Here is a 20832-nt window from a genome sequence, read left to right on the forward strand (position 1 = left end):
TAACGCGGCATTTTTTTGAAATTTTTCAAGTTTTTTATAAAAGGGTGGGGGTATATGTATATTATAAATAAAGTTCCCTCTCGGGACGCCCCTCTTTCCCACCCATGAATATATGTATGGTATATACCATGGTAGAAGAATGCAGGTAGTCGCATCGACACAGCTGCTGGGACAATGAACTGTCAAACCGATTATGGAAATGAACATTTTGAATGAAAAATTATTAAAATTTGTAAAAATTGTTGAAAAAAAAATCATATTATAACAGCCTCTGATTTGCGTCGTATAAAAAAAAATTAAAAAATCCATTTATTTTTCATAAAACATTTTAGAAATTTTGACATATCAATGTTCCCAAGCGTTGATACATCTACCTATATTATTCTACCATGGTATATACTATAAAGGGTTTCCTTTCAGACAACCAATTTTGGGAAGCACCTTAAAGTATGTCATAAAATTGCCTAATATAAATGTGGGAAAATTGTTATTCGCGAAAGAACATTGAATTTTATTTTACCAGTTAAAAACTCAGAATCAATGTGACCGCGCCAAAGTTAGATGATAATAATACATGTAAGCATTCATCGCATGTTCTCCAGAGTAGAAATATCTTTTTATTGTACCATAATTGAAGGCAACTTTATCCTTGACTCTCGCACTTCAATTAAAAGCAACATTAATGAAAACTTACAATAATGGACATTTGTACAATGTGGCTTCAATTTATGTGTAAATTAATCCAGTTTAAATAATCTTTGACACGTGTATAAAATGAGGGTACATTTGGTGTTGCACAGCCACTTACACCCGTAGAGGTGATACCCACTATAATATGCATGCATGGATATTGTGGATGTTGAATTAGAAGCGGGCCTCCAGAATCACCTTGGCAAGTGTCTTTCATTTCTTTTGATCCAGCACAAAGTAGAGAATTGCGTATCCCTAAAGGCAGAGATTCCAAACCTTCAGATTGTTGAAGTAAACTGGCACATTTCTCATGTGAATATGGTTGCAATTCCACCTTTTTCAAATGCGATGATGGCTCCCCGGCGAATTGGACATGTCCCCAGCCAATGGCTATAAATGATGTTTGACGTTCTTCGATTAAATTCAATGGTGGCAGGCATGCCGGATGTTTATATCTGCTAAATTTTATGTTAGATGTCAGCAGAATTAAGGCAATATCGTTGTATGGTTGGTTCAATCGATATTCCGGATGTTCAATAATGCGCAAAATATAATAATCTTCGGGTTGGGCATCATCGGTGTCTGAATTGAAATCTAATTCACCCAAGCGCACGAGGTTCACTTTGCCGCTGAAAAATAAATAAAATTGGAATAATTAGATAATCGAAATCGTATATATATTTTTTTCTAAGTAAGCTTTCACTAATTTTTCGAAGAATACAATAAATCAAATTATATTCAAAACTTACAGTGGCGAGTGAAAACAATGAGCCGCAGTCAAAACATAATTATGGCTAATGATTGTTCCACCACAAAGCCAATTGATATTCGTTAATGACTCGGCACTTCCCAAACGAGCTGCAAAGGGGAATTCCTTAGGTTGCGCGTTTTCACCGCCCACAATAAATCCCGTAGCTGTTTTACAATGATCCTCTATGAATGGCACGCCTCGGGCATCGGGATGAAAGTAACTTAGCGTTTTCTCCTCTTCATACAACAGCTTTTTATATGCCAAACAACCTTTATGAATGAACAAGAAAAATTGAAACTCTTTTTTTTTGTAAATTTTCCCACTTGAATTACTAACGTTTCTCGTTTTGGTCTTGTCCAACTGCAAGACTTAAGAATAATGACAACAAAACACCAAGCAATTTCAACACGTCTCCAACTTGTTTTAAAAGAGTTTGCATTATTCTATCTTTTGTATATACAAACAAATAGTTAATTTTGCATTCGGTGAATTGTTTATACTTCTTCGGCCACTGCTGATTCTACAATGATTTCAATATTTGAATCTATTCTGAATTCAAGTTCTAAACATTGTCTGTGTCCATATGGTTAATTAGCAAGAATTCGACGAATTATGACGTCTTCGTTTATTTAATCGAACTGTATTTTTATAATAGGGTGGTTCAAAATTAAAATATTTTTTCAAATAAATAAAATAACAGTACGTTTATATATATGAGGGTTAACCCACTGGATTTGGATTTAAATTGTCATATCCATTACTTTTACTTCAAATAAATCCTCTCAAAGAGTTCTAACGTAAACATGGCATAACATTATAATCTAAAAAGTTCATGTTCTAACTAACTACAGACTATGAAAATCATATTCGATCTAAGAAAATGTAAACTCCTCTTCGAACTTTTTCGAAATTACTTTGAAATCATTTCATTTAACACAACATCTTTATTTGTCGTACAAATTAAATAGCATCATTGTCTTTGCTAGTGCAGTCAATATTACACATACGTTTGCACGTAAAAACCCGGGGTAAACTAAATACCAAAATATTGACAAAACACATCGGTTTTTTGTATAAGCGAGCCACACCAATTCACAAACTATTTGATAATAACAGGTTTGAAATAATATTCAGCAGAATTTATATTACTATACTCCAAATCAGGTTCTCTAATTGTTTATGAGTTTAGCTCAAGATCATGGTTATGGTACAATCAAAAGCGGGAATAAACACCATTTTTTGCCCTATTCTGTCAAAATAATGAAAATAATTTGAAATTATTGTAATCAATTATTATTATTATTGTATGTTACAAAATTTAAAATTTATGGGAATACATTTCACAATTTTGTTGTAAAACAAATTTGACACTTCTACTCTGGACACAATTTTGCGAAATTGAGCGCTATTGCCTGGCTTAAGTCACCGGCTGGCTTCTTCGTAGAGAAACAAAGCAAAGACATAGAAGTGTAAAGATAGGACAAGACAGAGTCAAAACATGGCAACCCTGTGAAAATACCTCTGTTGTTACGATATCATAACTACATAGTCACCAATGTTAACTGATTTAAACCGCTAAAGCAATATGCAAATTTTTGGAAAGGTCTATGGAATAAAATTTCGAAACCAAAATTTTGGATTTTTCAAATTTTTATTGGTTATTTGTTTCTGTAACTGTGGTTTTTATATTAACATGGCTCTGTCATGAGCTGTTACTCTATGTATTGTAGACACAAACCATTTGCTCAAAATGCGTTTTGTCTAGTCTTTACCATTTTAGGTCTTTGAACAAAGGAGTTTTAGGTTGGCTTAGTTCGATTTTGGTCCTAGGTACCTTTGTTCATTTCCGAAGAAGCCAGCCAAATAAGCGCTTTAGGTATTCCCACCTTAACATCAACATTCCTTTTATGTTTTGTCTTAAATAAACAAAATCAATTGTTGCATACTTTTAAGGTCGGTTTGACACTATAAGACTCTAGTACAGAGATACATTTTCTTACTTCCCCCGAAGTTAAACTACCTTATGGGTTATGCCATAACAATAAGATATTCTTAATACTTAAGATGAAAATACATAAAACGATTTTCTGACTGGCTTAAGTCATATGCTGGCTTCTTTGGAAGAGAACAAAGGAGCCTAGGGCCGAAATCGAACTAAGTCAACCTAAAACTCTTTTGTTCCTCTACGATGACTTACGCCAGTAAAAAAAACCTTTAATGTACTCTCCCCAATATTCTCTTCTTTTGTTCATTTACGAAGAAGCCAGCCAGATAAGCGTTTATGTATTTCCAGCTTTAGGGTGGGAATACATAAAGCCCATATTTGGCTGGCTTTAGTCATCGGCTGGCTTCGGGGGCTTGAGATTTTCTGGACCCCGAAAATATAATAATAATATGCCAATAATTTGGCATCAATTTGGTTGGCACCAATAATGGCCCCCTTTCGATTTTTTGGGGGTTTTATATAAAAAACCTGGTCCGGGTTTTGACTATAACTTCCGAACCGGTTATAAATTACCCCCTCATGTTACCACTTTTGGGTATTTTCATAAGCTTTCCAACGACACCTATATTGTCTATATCGGGCAAGTGGATCCGCGTCTAGCAGGGGTCTTGAACCCGGATTTTCCCGCCCCCCAAGTAAAAAATAGTTTCTTGGAATCAAGGTAAAAATACCTACCTCCGGAAAAAATCGAAGAGTTTTTACTGAACTAGTGTTAAGCCTTTTGATCCATCTGTATATATCGGCAGACTGATTAAAGGTTGGTTAGCTCCTTGTCATGATGCCCAGTTGCTTATGTATACACAGCTCAGTTCGCTGGCTGGAAATACCTGGATTTTCTTCCAAAAATATAATCCAAACTGTCCAATCTTTCATTTTCATGGCAGTTATTCTAGCTGCATTTATTGATTTTGAAAATATTTTGTTTTTAGTATTCAAAACAGTAAATACATACACGAAATTTGCAAAAGTCCCGCACACTAAGAAAAAGTTGTGATCAGCTTTTTTTGTACCAGGGTTCCATGGTGCAATAAAAAGGTAAGGTAGAGCTAACAGCTGATTACAATATATTTCTAAGTGTGCCCGACTTCTGCCAATTTTGTGTATGTATTAATTGTTTTGAAAAATGAAAAAAAAAATCAAAACCAATGATTGGAAGACACATGAATTGCGGCTCGCGCATTAAAGCTTTAAACCAGTATAGCCATGAAATTGAAAGATTGAACAGTTAAGCTGGGAATACATAAAGCGCTTATTTGGCTGGCTTAAGTCATCGGCTGGCTTCTTCGGAAATGAACAAAGGAGCCTAGGGCCAAAATCGAACTAGGTCAACCTAAAACCTCTTTGTTCATCTACGAAGAAGCCAGCCGATGACTTAAGCCAGCCAAATATGCGCTTTATGTATTTCCAGCCTTAGGATCATATTTTTGAGAGAAAAATATAGACATTTTATTCAATATTCGCGCTATTTAATTTATTTTAAAAATGAGTAAAAATATGAAAAAAAAAAAAAGAAAACAATAATTTTGAATGAGGAAGCGGGCATAGCCTCAGGGCTGTATTTTTGTAGTTTTACGAAGCTGTTCTGCCTCCTTATTGTACCATGCAGGGTTCCATGAATTATATTTTTCGAAATAGTTTTATCGTGAGCATATTCTTATTTTGTTCTATAACTCATTTGGAAATAAATTCCCCAATTGAATCAGGTTCTTATTGGTTTTTTACCCACCTTAGAGTAACGAAAATAACACATGCAATCTCATTTTCTTTTTTAAATTACTTGAAAATGAAATTCCTCCATCAGCTAATCACTAAAAAATGATATCCCCTTTGTCGTCGTTGCAGCGGGAATGAAAACGACGGCGTTCGATTTACTGCTTACAAAAAAAATCGACTTTTACTTTAATCGATTATTCGAGTGTCGACTTATGCATCCCTAATTCTAATTAGATAGAAAAGAAAAATTGCAAGAAATATTCCTCAGTTTTCCAACTGTGTTTTTCTTTTTCGAGTGTGTGTGTGTAAAAGAAAATTTTTCGGATGAAATTTTCCTCGCTAGAAGAAAAGTTACTTCAATATATAATAAAAAATATATAACCAATATAAGAAAATAGAACAAAAAAAGAATAACAATAAATCGACAAAATAGCAGCCAATTAAAAACAAAACAAACATAATTCTAATGCGAAATTTAAAACAACCAAATAACAAAGAATTCAAAGTGAGCAATTTGTGTATTATGAAGTGGAAAAATATATAGAAGAAGAATATTAAATATTGGCATTGAAACGAAGAAGAAAAAAATTCTGTAGTAGTGAAAAAAGAAGAAGAGGAAGAAGAGTAGAGAGAAAAGCAGTGTTGCCAAAAGCCATCTTTTTCCAAAAGATCAACGAAGATGAATAAGAGATTTTGGTTTGTTGTTGGCTCAAGGAATCGTCCATCGGAAAAGCAACAGTAGCTGTTAACAAATTGTGGACTATAATGGATGTTAATCAATTGTTCTTGATATTTTAAGCATGCCTGGTGAAATGTCCTTCATATCGACTTCTTGGAATGTGTTATTTAATTAACTTTATGGGTTTTAAGTAATCATTCTAAATTGGGTTACGTTACAAGGACATTAGTGAAAAGCATAGAGATGACCTTGCAAAAAATAGTAACTTCAATTTATTTTGTTGTTTTTTTACTTTTGGTTGCTAACATGCCTTCATAAACAAATGTGGCATTGAGTGAAAACAACAATGCAGCAACTTGTAGTTCGTCTCCCCCTCGAATGGATGCTGCTGTTCTAAGGAATCTCTCAAAAGCAATGACAGATGGCAACTCTAAGCAATAGTGACCAAAAAAGTTTTTCATCGAATCGATTTTGAGAAAAAATGTTGCTCAATGTTTTTGCTTTTGCTTTTCTTGGCCTCGACAAAAGATACTTTTTTTTGGTGAAAAAGAGACTTTATGAATGAATCCAGACTAAATGAGTGAAGCTATGCCAGTTCCTTGGGATTTTTTAATATCGCAATAGATAGCCTTAGTTTTTCTTTGTTAATTTTCTTCAAAGCTACGATACACACATACAATTTTCCTCCAAAATCCCCCTTCATTAGAGGAGGGTCATAAGACACCACAGACAGACAGACAAACAGTGGTGATGTGATTTGTAGATGATTGTGTTCTCTGGTGGCCGCACCAAATAGTAGGATGCTCTTGAAATGTAAATTCATGTATATTTTTAATCTTAAAAATTGTTTATTTTTTAGCTACCTATTTTCCTTAGCGTTATCAGTTGAAAAATAATATTTGGATAAAAAAATTACATACGTAGGTATAACGTGAAGAGATAAGCAACGAGTTTCTTTTTGCAAATAACGTTTCCAGAGTTGAGCAAGCGAAAATTAATTATGGTTTGACCTGTGAATTTCAAATTATATTCCTATAAGTAGGTACATATGTACGTGCGTACCTTTGCGAACTGGGAGTAAGAAAAATAATGTTTCGTTTTCAATCATCTGCTTAACGTCAGTTCCGATTTTATTAGGGTGAATTAACTTTTTTTGTTTACATCAAAATATCCAATTAGATTCGTCTACCTTATGAAATTTAATTATATCCATTTGATTTGCATTTAGAACCTCATGCTTCTCCTCAATTGAGGGAAGGGAAGATCGAACAAGGAATATGATCAAGCTTTACACACTGAAGTAAGATTCGACTTTCCTGAAAGCCGATGATTGGATAAGGAAGGGAACAGTATCCACATCTCTCGGAAAACTCTTGACTATTGAGTTAGGTTAAATATTCAGTTCACTCGAAAACCTAATGATATTAAGATGATAAATATTAACGTTATATTTGGTAGAAAATGTCATAATTCATGTTATATTGATTTTGTTGTAACCGCTTCAATAGGAAGTTTAGGAAGTCTGATGCCCTAATGAGCTAGCAATATAATTTTTGGAGTGAGATGAATTCGTTTTGCAGGGCAGTTAAAATGATTCAGCGTATTGTGCGGGCCTGTATCGCACACTGGACAGACGTTCCGCACATCTTCTTCAATTTGCGTTCAATACGAATTGAGACGGTTGCACCATCCTGAACCTAATCGAGCCAAAACTACCCTGGTTTGCCTATGAAACCAACGTTCTTCAGCTGCAATGGATAGGGGTTGACTCCGAGGATGTCATTCATACTGTAATGTTTAACTATATCGGCGACTACATCAGCATGAATGCTATTCAGACCTGCTTAATAGGCTTCATAATCTATAGGATCTCTCTGATATCGTTAGAACTCTCTCTAGATGATGCAGATTCTTCCTGACACGCACGGGTAAGGAAGGTCTGTCCACCACGTAATGGTTAGGATGATTCAAACGGTAACACAAAGCAGTAAGGGAAGAAACTTTGTCCCCTCATGTAAATGGTCCACTGGAGTCACGAGGAGGAACACTGTCGCCGTTCACAGCGCGGCATTCTGACAGGTATAAACAATTTTCCATTGCGTTGCACTTATATTCGCAGACCACACTGAAGCCGCATAACTAACCACACAGACGGACCTATTGTTTTATAACATGGTTTCCTTATCAGCGCCCCAAGTGCTACCGGTTAGCCCCTTGAGGAATTCGTTCCTACTTTTCAATTTATCGCAGATCATTGTGGCTTGCGCGGAACCCTTGAAAATGCTGTCGAATTTGACTCCAAGGATTTTGGGCTGTTTAGTGGTGGGAATTATGTGCCCCTCGACCTGCACATTCGGCTTTGTTGTTGCATAGGTTAGGTTCTCAATGCGGTCTGGAGGTCGCAGAAATCCGGAAACCTAGGGGTTAAGCAGTTTCGGAGCTATGTTCTAACCTTGAGGAATACCTTGTTTCACTCTACGAGGCTTAGACTTCTTCGGATTCATCGGATATGTGATGAAAGTCATTACGTCCCGTTTTGGTAAAATTGCTTTGTTACCTATCTCAAACTTGCCTATTTCTTTTTTTTAAATTGTGTGTTTGAATTTTGACAACATAATGTCATAAGAGTATTCGGCTTTGTTACCAAAAACCACTTAAATGTATCCAAGTCCACAGATCGAGTCGAATTGTGGGATTGTTGGAATGTAGCCTGACGCAGTATCGGTTGGCGGTGGGTGTCATTTTTCAGCCATAAAGAGCTCACGTGTTTATGATCACATTTACCGTGATGTTGCACCAGACCAGTAGAAGGTTAAGACTAAGAAGGTTAGTCTTATCGAGAGCTAACATCAGCGTTTAATGAGAGTATTTACAAAATATAATATTTGGATTCGAAGTCGAATATCCAAGAATATTGCGGTTTACAGATGTACCTTCTTAATAATAAAATAATAAGACATACGCAGAACACAGGGCAAGGGATTACATGACACGCTGCACCTCTTCCACTGCCCATCCAAAACTAATCGTGCGGGTGTGCATCAAACCAATGCAGCACAACTCCTTTTTGAATTTGGAGTTAGAAGCAGAGCCAGATTAGAGACGAAATTAGAACAAAAACAGCAGTACGAGTTGCTACAACAACAAAAACGGACACACTATTCAGCGGAGTGCCTTGATTCCGGCTATCAATCACCTTGAAGTCTTGCGGTTCACATTCGATAGCTTTTCGAGTCCGAAGTGGGAACATGGTTCTCAAGTCTCTTGTCGGCAGCAATTAGGGAGCTAACAAGAAATCCTTTGCCGACTGTTGAGGGCTACTCGATCTTTGTTTAGTCTACCAAAGATAGTGGCACGCATTGAAAAATTTTTCAATTCTGCAAGAATGCTGCATTTGGAACCGCAAATGGGTTCTCCAGGTTGTTCTTCTATATGAGGAGACGAAGTGGATACACATTGTGCTGTTATTTGTTAGAAGAACAAATAACAGCACAATGTGTATCCACACTCTTTTCGCATGTTCTCTGATCAAAATTCTTCATTTGCAAGTTCCCTTGTCTCTGTTGGTAACTTTTATCTTAATTGTTTATTTGATCGTCAAATTCTTAAAGAATCCTTTTCAACATAAGATATTCTCTTCCGCCCCTCCCTATATTCGATATTCTGATGATTTAAGCAACACTTGCTTGTGGAATTGTCTAAAATTCGTCGTTTAGATATTGTAATTGGAACTAACTTCTGTGGCAGAAAATGGTCGACTTTGGTCTTGGTTTATATATACCGTTGTTTTGTTGATTTTGGCTACATTTTTCAACGAAAATGTTTCAAATTTGGATTTGACACAATATATACCAACCTCTGTAGCAGACAACAGTCTACATAGGCTCTCGTTGTACTTGAGCACCCATATAACGATATTTGTTATTCTGATGATATTGGCCACGCTTTCTTCGGATTTGTCAAAAATGCGTTATTTAACCTCATAATGGGATCGTCTCGCTATGGTTGAGTATTGTTTAAATTGGTCTACTTTATCCTAAAACCTCCCATATAACGGTATCTCAAATTCGCAATAGATAACAACGGCTGTAGCAGATAATTTTCCATGTGGGCTTCTGGCCTTTTATTTATTATTTCCTACAAGCAAGAAATATCCCACTTCAGCGATAGTTTTAAGCATGACTAAATAGCGTATACATCGTTGCTTCTAATAATCGTGGACGTTACTTCTTCGACAGCTATTGGAAGTGAAAAAAAACTTTGTTTTTTTATTTTTTACTCCAGACTTAAGCAATTTTTTATTGTTATTCAAACTTTTCCAATGTACGCTTACTTGGATTATACTAATTAGCTAAAATACACAATTTTTTTCTTCGTTTTAAAAAGGTAATGTCTGGCTTTGGATTTTTTAACTCATGTTGGAGGGTATTAACATTTGACTTTTTTCTTTAAAACAGTTTAACCCCCACAAAAAAGGTTAACACTGGACTATAAGTTAGCATGTACCCAGTGAGCCGCTACCAGTTTACCTTCCGAAGAGGGAATTAAAGCTACTCTATCGGTGACTTTTGTTTTAGCTTGTGTTTTTTATTGTACAGTTCTATATGCAATTTCTAAAAGTTTTATGTAATTCTGTTATGTTTAAAAGAATAGCTATAGCATGGACCATAGAACTTCTTCTTGCGCTGATACTCTTAAAGTGGCCATTCGGCTTGCATCCATTTTACCCCCTCTTTGTCTTTTGACCTCTAATAGAAGATCATAGTTTTATTTTTAATTGCATTGAAATAACAATAGCTCAACTCACAGCATCATTCGGATTTGTCAGTGCAGTTTATACAATAATAATTGTTGTAAAATTCTTATACGAACATGTGGATGGATTTGTTGTATTCCATTGCTTTTGTAGCTTTGCACTCCCGTCCAGCGATGTACGAGCAACTATAGATTATTGTCCACTTTTATTTATAGCACTTTTTAATTAATCGTTTTCCCCTTTTGTCAACTGTTTTACTAGGTAACCACAGCCGTCTCCTCGCCATGTCATGTTTTCTTGTTTTCCCGCAGTACAAAATTTAACTTAAGGTCATTCAATGTTGTTGTGTTTTTATAAAAATTAGTAAAAAAAACAACTTTAGCTTTAAACGACGAGAGCGATAATGCCCAGCTCTAAGCAGATGCACTACGGAAAAATGTTATAATGTTTGTTGTGTTTAACAAGATTAAGAGTTGTTTGTGGGCCATTGCATAAACATATCCATTTATCATATGCTTGCCACATATTCTCTCTTATTGGTCCTTTCTGTGTGTGGTTGTTCTTCATCATCTTTAGCATTTTGTTGGATGTTGCATTACATGTTTGGTGCTTGGATTCCAACAACCATCTACCTATACATTTGTCCGTCCCAAAACTCATCATTTTAGTAGTTGTTGCAATCCATCCATCCATCCAACCTTCCAACCATCCATCCCAACCATCCATCTATTGTTATCGCACAGTCAGTCAGTCTGCTGTTGAATATTTTTTGTTGCCATTTCTTCCTCTTTGTTTTGTACGTAATTTCATTTAAAACGTTTATGGAGGCCACAACAACCACTATTCGCCCAAGAACCATCACCAGCTAACAGCAACACCAATGTCATTTAGTCACAATTTGTATGTTGCAGTTGTTTGTGAATACGGTGAGAGTCTTAAATGGGTTCATGGTTTTTCTACTTAAAATCCGGGACTTGGTTATGAGGAAGACGATAATGTGGAATGTTATCAGTTTATTTTGAGGGCGAAATTTACATGTATCAGTTCTAACGATACAATTTTTTTTGGAATACAACTGCTTGGAACCTCATCATCGTCTGTAGGGTTTATTTTCTCATGCTTTATGCTATTTTGTGTTCCTCGAAAATATGTGCCGCGAAACTAATTTTGCTGTCTTACACCACCGACCCTTATGAGTTGATCATAGACTCGAGAAAGCTACCAGCCATTTTTTGCCATATTTTTTATGTCCTTTGATGATGCAGTTACCTGATTTGCAACATAAAAGGACATTACAGGGTGAGATAAAAAAACTGCAACAAAGTCAAATGTCATAATTTGTATATATTTTTTTAAATTTTATTGAATGAAAGCAAAAAATGTCGGATATAGCATCAAATTTTAGAATAAGTTTAGATTTGTTCGAATTGGTCATCTTTGGCACGAATTATGGTCTTCATACGGCCAATGAACCCGTCACACGCTGCCCGAATGTTGCTCTGCGGTATTTTGGCCCATTGCCGAAGAAGCGCTTGCTTGATGTAATCGACACTTTGGTATTTTTTAGTGCAAACCTTGCTTTCCAAAATACTCCAGACACAATTGTCCAACGGATTGGTATCCGGAGATTTTAGTGGCCATTGTGCCCTGGAAAAGAAGCGAGGAACCTTATTTTGTAACAATTCTTGGGTGGCGTGTGCTGAATGCGATGATGCTGAGTCCCGTTGGAATGTCCAAGGTCTTTGGCCAAAATGTTTGCGAGCCCAAGGCTTTAATACACCCTTCAGAATATTTTCGCGATAATATTCGGCATTTATTCTGATGCCACAGTCGATTAATACGAGCGGAGAGCGACCATCGGCTGTTATGGCGGTCCATACCATCACCATGGCCGGCGGTTGAGTTCTGGTAGCCAGCCGACCTCTTTGGCAAGTAAACACGATCATTTTGTTTGTTTACAAGCTGCTGGACAACGAATATTTTCTCATTGGAGAAAACCAAATTCGGCAGTTCACCACTTTCGGTCAAACGAAGCGGTGTAAGTTCTTGCACTTTTTGGAATTTCAATGGCTTTACCCCGAGCTGATATTTCAATATTTGCCGAATGGAACATTATGATATGTTCAGCACACGAACCATTTTTCGGCAACTGCGACGCGAATTTCGATCAAGTCGCTTCTTTACTTTTCGAACCATTTCTGCTGATGTTGCTGTTTTTTTCCGTCCACTTCCTTGACGTCGGGCTAAGCTACCAGTATCACCAGCCGACCTCTTTAGCAAGTAAACACGATCATTTTGTTTGTTTACAAGCTGCTGGACAACGAATATTTTCTCATCGGAAGAAACCAAATTCGGCAGTTCACCACTTTCGGTCAAGCGAAGCGGTGTAAGTTCTTGCACTTTTTGGAATTTCAATGGCTTTACCCCGAGCTGATATTTCAATATTTGCCGAATGGAACATTATGATATGTTCAGCACAACAAACCATTTTTCGGCAACTGCGACGCGAGTTTCGATCAAGTCGCTTCTTTACTTTTCGAACCATTTCTGCTGATGTTGCTGTTTTTTCCGTCCACTTCCTTGACGTCGGGCTAAGCTACCAGTATCACTGTAACGAGCGATGGTACTAGACACAAAAGATTTATTCACATTTAAATGCTGGAGTACTCTAACGATAGCCACTTGTGGTTTTCCAGCCAAATACAAAGAAATTACACTATCACGCTTGAATTCCATCGCGAATAAGTTTTTTTCTGGAAAATTCTCACCAAAATACAAAAGCTGTCACTGGAAAAATTTTAACAGCTGTCGGACGAGCGGCTTAGAAATGACAGCAGTCTGAAGTTGGTTGCAGTTTTTTCATATCAGCCTCTATAGCTGAAATGATCAAAATACTGGATCCGTACAGACAATTTTCTGTCACAGGAAGTAATACCCATTGCGAACTTCAAGTACTAAGTTTGAGATAATTCTGATGAAAAGTATAGCTAAAATGATTAACCATGTTCCCATTTGGGAACACGAATTGCCAATTTATAACAAATTCGGGTTATAATTGTGACAAAAACAACCAAAATTCTTTAAAGCTGGAGGTACAGTTAAATGAGGGTCATACTAAAACATTTACCTATACGAATTTTTAAAAATTTTCACAATTTTTCCTCTTTTGGTAGAGAAAATTACAAGAAGTAAACGAACAGCATCTTGTAAAACATTTCGTAAAAAAGCTGATCAAAATAACTTTGGCGCCAATCATAACAGCAGAAATATTTTAATGCAGATGACATCTTTAAATTGACTTAGAATTTTATGTTGACAATGAATATATATACTTTATGGGGTCTATGACGAATATTTAGAGGTGACACGAAAATGACAAATTATATATACCCAAAGATACCGTCCTTAACGAATACATTCCTGCATCTTCAAATGAAAAAGCTGGAGTTAACACCTTAATAAATAAAATAGCTTTATTTACATTTTCGTTATCCATTTTTGTTAATACATTTATTGCTTTTTTCTTCAAGTGGCTAAAATGAGTTGTTAAAAAACAACTGACTTTTGAACAGTTACTGGAATTTATATATAAAAATTTTCAACTCATCTATTGTCAAAGTTAAGGACAGGACACAATTTTCGTATAAAATCCTTTTTGCTAATTATTGACACTCGCTGTACAGCGTTGTCCTCCACCTCCTTCTAATATCAATATGACAATTTTACATGAGCTACTTCTTTCTATCTGTGTATGTCGTCCTACTTTATGTTGGGGGTAAGTCTCACTCACTAAATGGAAACAACAAATGAAGGAATAAAGAAAAAATTGACCCATATCGGTTAAAGGTTACAATGAATGCATTGCCTTCACAATAACTTACATTCCTCTGCCAGCGACGGCGGTGGCGACAAAGGCAACGACAACAAGAGAGTGAGCAACAGTAGCACGAAGTCAGGCAAGCAGTCGGCAGTCAACCATTAGCGAAATAGGGCAAAGTGCTGCTGTGAAGATCTAAAACAAAAACACAAAAAAGCACGAGATAAAAACATAACAACATTCAGAAAACGAAAAGCAGTGGAGCAGCCTTCGCGAACAGCAAGAGGAAGTGCTGCGGTGGTGTTTATCGTTCATAACGTTTTGTGTGTAGTGGGGTGATGTGTTTGTTCTTTGTGGGCTTTAGGCAACCTCCAATTTCTACTCCATCCTTCTTCGTTTTGTATGTTTGATGACACGAAAGACAACTTTGTAAAAGATGCCAAACACTGTTCTTAAAAAGAAAATTCTTCACATTTGTTGCACCATAATTTATGTATTTATCAATCTATCTACTTTCTATTCTCATAGAAATCCAAGTGAAACCGAAAAGAAGTTAACAAAAGAAACAATAAAAACACCTGCAAAAAAATAAGTGTAAAAATTCAAGTGCAAAAGTAAAGAAAAACGAATATAAAAAACTCCCTCCATTCTCTCTCTCTGCAACATCCACAGTTACGTCTCTCGTAACGGACACGGCGACCCTCGTATGTAAACACATTGCCAAAAACAAAACATTTGCATCGGCGACGTGAGTGACAGACAGCCAGCGTCATTGTACAAAGCTTACAGCAACAATAATAATTGCCACACAACAAAACTAGCAGCAGCGACAGAAGCTGCAGCATCATCATCGGCAGCCAGTCGGCTACTTAATTGTGTCAGTGTCTTGTTTTGTTGTTGGTGTGTCATTGTTACTTTACAAAAACACACGGCTAGAGTGAATAATAGAAAAAATATTATCCTATTTTGTGAATACAGCTTGGTGGTGTTAGTGTTCGATTGAATATCCTTCGTTCTATCTTCGCCAACAATTCGTTGTCCTCGTAATCGTCCTCGACAGTTACAGTGCAGTGGTCGCCGTTGTCGTCGTCATCGTAGTCGTCAACGCCGTTGCAGCAACAACTTTGTAACAGAGTCTTAACTACAACAACTACTTCTGCTTCTTGCTTTTTGTTCTATTTTATTAAGAATTCTCGCGCATACATTTTCACCTTGCATCCGTATCCGTTTTCTTTCTTTATCGTGTTTCCGTTTGAGTAACCTCTCAACAAATTTCTACGTGCAATCAACAAAAACAACAACACAAACGTATTACAAAAACAAAGAGAAAAAAAAAACAGAGCAAAAAAATAAAAGTAAACAAAACGAACGAAAATAAAACGACAAAAGCAAAATCAACACCAACACTCAACGACAACAACAAAAAAGCAAAAGAACTTTAAATAAAAAACAAATACATTATTAATTTAGAAAAGCAAGGAAAACACGCAAAACAATAGTCACAGCAGCAACAACAACAACAAAGAAAGCAAAAAAACAACAAAAACAAAAAAACAGCTTCCACACACGACGATGTTTACGGGTAAACTACAAATAAAAGTCTGCGAGGCGAGCGGTTTACGCCCAACAGATTTTCAAAAACGACACAATTTAACCTTCGGCAAATTAGCCGACGAACAATTAATTGATCCTTATGTTTCGATCGACGTCGATGATTCGCATTTTGGTAAGTAGAAACACATCTTTACATTCTTTAATGTTTTCACATTTAAATTCTTTAGAATATCTTTAAACAAATTTCTTGGTTTATTTATCGACAGTCTGCTGGTTTTATGGGGTTTTCTGTTTATGGAGGACCGGTGTGATGACTTCCATATTAAGAGGAGTCTTAGCATAAATTCTTTTATGAAAGCACGTTTGCATACAAATTTTTATCTGACTTAACTCCGATAATTGACCAATCACAATAAATTAGAGTGTGGAATAATTATATTTGATTATTAATTATCGAGGTTAACCTGTCTAAAAATGTTATATGTAAACTCGGTATAAGTTGACCTTGAAGATAAAGTTTTAATGATGTTTATGGGGCTCACATATTTTCAAAACTTTTTGTGTATGAAAATTGCTGTTACTTTAGGTGTATTTTGCATATTTTGCCAAAAAAAAGAACATACCCCTACTCCAAAAAGTTGAACAATATTCCCATCTCACTTTTTACACCACGAATTTGTGTGAGGTATAGAGGGTATATATTATTTGATACGTCCAAAAACGTGCCTTATCGAAAAAAAAAAAGGATTTGGATCAAAACCATTAGGAGTCGATCTGAAAGTGTCTCGCCGCCCATTATTCTATCTGTCTGGTTGTTGCGCACGATAACTCTCGAAGGATGTATCCGATTTGGTCCATACTAAGCACATCGTAATATTATCAAACTTAAATCAAGGAGGCTTATAAATATGCTTTCAACAGGTGCAACAGTGAGATCGAGAAGTCCAAAAGGTTATCATGGGTGTGTTTTACTGAGTCTATAGAAGATGTCAATGAAACTTTCAGATTTTGTAAAATTTTTTCAAACGACTCTAAATCTATTGGAAGATGGAAGTTGGACTGACTATGGTCTAGAGACTTTCAATCTTTTAGCCAGCATTAACTTTCCGGACAGCATATATGCGAGAAATGATCGACTGGCAGAGCTACATAGTCAGCACTGTGGGGTAGAGGAGGTGAGTCTGATTGATAGAATTGTAAGCACCCCCAAAACCTTATGGTGTGTATTATTATGACCGGACGGCATTATTCTCGACATGTTGCAGCATGCATCGACGCTTGTCTGCGTCTCTCTCACATTCCATCACTATGGAGTGAAGTTACAGTCACTTATATTCCCAAAGCGGGGAAACCAAGTCATGTACTTCCAAAAGACTACAGGCCTATCAGTCTTTCGTCTATTCTGTTGATAACTCTGGAGAGACTAATAGACATTTAGATCCGATTTCTACTACCCTTGACTTCAATAAACACTGCTCAACATGCCTACATGAAAGGTAAATATGTTAAAACTGTGCAGCTTGATGTCGTGGATTGTGTGGAGAAGAACTTGAACGACGAACCGAACGAAAGTGCCTTCAATAATGTCACACTTGAGGCAATTCATGGTTCCCCTACAAAACATAGTTTACCACCACTCCTTATTGATTGAATTTATGTTCTGCTCAGTAGATGGATCATCAAATCAAACATTGGAGAGTGCTTTGTCAGGAAATCGGATACTATGGGTACCCCCAAAGAAGGGGGGGGGGTTCTTTCACCCTTACTCTGGCTTCTAGTGATAAACAATATACTAAAGGACCTGGAACATGACGGAACAAAAGTAGAGACTTACGATGTAGTTCTGTTGATTGCAAACTTGTTTTAGATCTCATGCTCTTGTGAAACTCTCTAGATGGGCACGATGCAACGGAACCTATCTAAAACATATAATGAGGCGAAAAACCCCAGATTTTTTGCTACCAATGCTGGATGGAGTTATGTTAAGCCTTTCAACGGAAGCTAAGGAACATCGGAAAAGGAACATCGAGGAGCGAGAGAAGAGAGGCTTAGTCGCACTCTATTCTTGTAGGAATTCTATAGGGATGAGTTGGGGACTTAAGCCACATATAATCAAATGGTTATATGAATCAGTTGTTCGGCCAATACTAACTAATGGAAGCTTTAGCAAAGCTAGGATATTAAACATTTTTAAATCTTGTACCAAAATTCGCTGTAAAGACCGTCGACTGAAACCCATTTGCGTGGCACATCGTTTGGTCGATGTCGACGGCGCTTCCATGACTTCCTCGGGTACAGCAGCAATATTCTCTGCAGAGGGGATACTCCACGCGCTGACAGCATCTTTTATTTGCCAGTCTCTTCGAGGCGAGCCGCTAAACGTCACAGGGTTTCACCAATAGCGAGGAAATCTGCGACTATTAGTCAAATAATTGTATTTCGCATGTGTTTACTACAAAAAGGTCAAAACAGAACTGACATTAGGGACCCATCGTTCAAATTATAGCAACGATGAATGTTTAGAGGTGCTTCCCAATTTGGAGGGTATACAAATATTATGTATCTTTCTAGGAGGAAGTACAAAATTGGGTTGAAACTTTGCCTTATATTTGTGTCAAATGTGAAAATGGCCATTATCGGCCCACTGCTTTCAGTACCTCCCACAAAAATTGGCAACATTTTGAACGCTTACAAATCGCGTAAAGTGAAAAATGGTTTATATTTATATCCACTAGGGTCGACTCCTTTAGATACCTCTAAGTGAAACTCAACTCTATACTTTGAAATATTTCAGCCGAATTTAGACGAAGTGCATATTCATATTCTTTGCTACTTATAGTTACAGTCGGGTGTTATTTTTACAAAATATACTTCAGGGGAAAACGTCGTTTTTTACTATAAATCGCATTTCAGTTGCCTGAAAAATTTCTTTTCAAATTTATTATTATACTCCGGATTTCAGTTCCAGTTATCAGTAGTGAGTAGAGTTGTGTCAATCCAATTTCAGTTCCTAAACGTATGAGTGATTCATAACTTTTATATATTTCATATCACTCATACGCCTAGTTTCATAAAAACTAACGAAAAACGAAGTCCACGGAACTAAATAAGGAACTAGTTTGTTTGACACATTGAGTCATAGCGTATACTTTGTTAAATTAACCTGTCGCTGATGGTCGTCAAAACTGAATGAAACTTAATCTAATAGGGTTCTTCATTTTATTTTTTACTTTCTTTCTGCACATTATTATTTAATTAAAATTAATAATTAATTAAATATTTATAATAATATTTATGTTAATTAAAAATTTAACTATTTTCATTTCTTTATTTCAGATCGCTCAACAACACGTCCAAAAACATTCGATCCCGTTTGGAACGAACAGTTCGTGCACGATGTAACGAATGCAAAAAACATAAACTTAACAGTATTTCACGATGCAGCACTCCCACCGGATGACTTTGTGGCAAATTGTATAATACCTCTGGAGGATATTATGCAACATGAAAGCGGCGTACCGGATCTATGGGTGAATTTAGAACCTCAAGGAAAAATCCATGTTATTATAGAACTTAAAAATAAAAATGGGTAAGTGAATAATGGATACGATAATAATTTAGGTGGGAGAAGAATTGATAAAGTGGATTATGTTATGTATATTCATTGTATGAACTATAATCGTATAAATCATGAAACATTTAGGATGGAAACAAACTCGCCAAATTTATTTAAATAAAATTGGCTCATAATAATATATAGCTTTGGTGTATATGTTCAACGATTTTAAATTGAAGGAACAGGATATGAGATGAAAGGCATTAGAAAAACAGTACAGAGATTGAGTTTCGAGCAAATTCCATTTAAAACTGCTAACGTCAGTGGACTCACATTTGCCAATTTTATACGAAATCGATTCAGATATGGATACAGCTCCAATATATATCTTTTTCTCGATTTCATGTTTATTGTGCGCCAAATGGTTCATATAAGCCCGAATTCAATGGATTTTGGCACATACAAACGAATTTAGCCCGGAAAAAGTGTATTAAATTTGACGAGAATCGGTTAAGATATAGCTTTATGTCCCATATATACAGGGTGAGGTAAAAAATCTGCAACACAAATCTTCAAACGCCATAATATATACATTTTTTTTAAAATTTAGAATGAGTTTAGATTTGTTCGATTTGGTTAACTTTGGTTAACTTTGGCACGAATTATGGCCTTCAAACGGCCAATGAAACCGTCACACTCTACCCAAATGTTGCTCTGCAGTATTTTGGCCCATTCCCGGGCGAAACGCTTGCTTGAGGTGATCTACACTTTGATATTTTTAGTACCTTGCATTCCAAAATACTCCAGACACAATAGTCCAACGGAATGATATCCGGAGATTTTGGTGGTCATTGTGCGCCTGGAAAGTGAAGCGAGGAACCTCATTTCGCAAACATTCTTGGGTGGCGCGTGCTGAGTGCGATAATGCTGAGTCCTGTTGGAATGTCCAAGGTATACGCCAAAATGTGTTTGTGTGGCCAAGCTTTAATACATCCTCCAGAATATTTTCGCAATAATATTTGGCATTTATTCTGATGCCACAGTCGATATACGAGCGGAGAGCGACCATCGGCTGTTATGGCGGCCATACCATCACCATGGCCGGCGGTTGAGTTCTGGTAGCCACCGCCGACCTCTTTGGCAAGTAAACAAGATCATTTTGTTTGTTTACAAACTGCTGTACAACGAATGTTTTCTCATCGGAGAAAACCAAATTCGCGGCAGTTCTTCATTCTTTAGCTCTTTCGATTCTATTTTCTGTCTGTTGCGTGTAGGTTCTTGCACTTTTTGGAAGTTCAATGGCTTAATCCC

At 36.4% G+C, this 20832-nt stretch overlaps 2 protein-coding genes across 2 annotated transcripts; one reads left to right on the top strand and one right to left on the bottom strand.

The window, feature by feature from the left end:
* Positions 1 to 594: 594 nt before the first annotated feature.
* On the bottom strand, positions 595 to 2057 carry LOC101895986 (serine protease snake-like). The gene is made up of 3 exons (XM_005175167.4): positions 1778 to 2057; positions 1440 to 1710; positions 595 to 1319 (listed from the first exon to the last, which is right to left on the bottom strand). Exons 1-3 carry the CDS (start codon positions 1878 to 1880, stop codon positions 722 to 724), a joined length of 972 nt encoding a protein of 323 aa, XP_005175224.2. The 5' UTR covers positions 1881 to 2057; the 3' UTR covers positions 595 to 721.
* A 3321-nt stretch (positions 2058 to 5378) lies between these two features.
* On the top strand, positions 5379 to 19558 carry LOC131802579 (protein kinase C-like). Its single transcript, XM_059122905.1, has 3 exons — positions 5379 to 5664; positions 15737 to 16137; positions 19302 to 19558. The coding sequence occupies exons 2-3, from the start codon at positions 15984 to 15986 to the stop codon at positions 19556 to 19558; spliced, it is 411 nt and encodes a 136-aa protein (XP_058978888.1). The 5' UTR covers positions 5379 to 5664; positions 15737 to 15983.
* The last annotated feature ends 1274 nt before the right edge of the window (positions 19559 to 20832 follow it).

This window comes from Musca domestica, unplaced genomic scaffold (assembly GCF_030504385.1).
Source record: "Musca domestica strain aabys unplaced genomic scaffold, Musca_domestica.polishedcontigs.V.1.1 219, whole genome shotgun sequence".
NCBI classification, from domain to species: domain Eukaryota; kingdom Metazoa; phylum Arthropoda; class Insecta; order Diptera; family Muscidae; genus Musca; species Musca domestica.

Bases quoted from the DNA above. Each gene is read 5' to 3' on its own strand.
- LOC131802579 (XM_059122905.1), top strand. From the start codon at position 15,984: ATGTTTACGGGTAAACTACAAATAAAAGTCTGCGAGGCGAGCGGTTTA. The intron at 16,138-19,301 runs GTAAGTAGAAAC...TCTTTATTTCAG, and splicing joins CGTCGATGATTCGCATTTTG to ATCGCTCAACAACACGTCCA.
- LOC101895986 (XM_005175167.4), bottom strand. From the start codon at position 1,880: ATGCAAACTCTTTTAAAACAAGTTGGAGACGTGTTGAAATTGCTTGGT. The intron at 1,711-1,777 runs GTTAGTAATTCA...TCATTCATAAAG, and splicing joins ACAAGACCAAAACGAGAAAC to GTTGTTTGGCATATAAAAAG. The intron at 1,320-1,439 runs GTAAGTTTTGAA...TTTATTTTTCAG, and splicing joins CATTGTTTTCACTCGCCACT to CGGCAAAGTGAACCTCGTGC.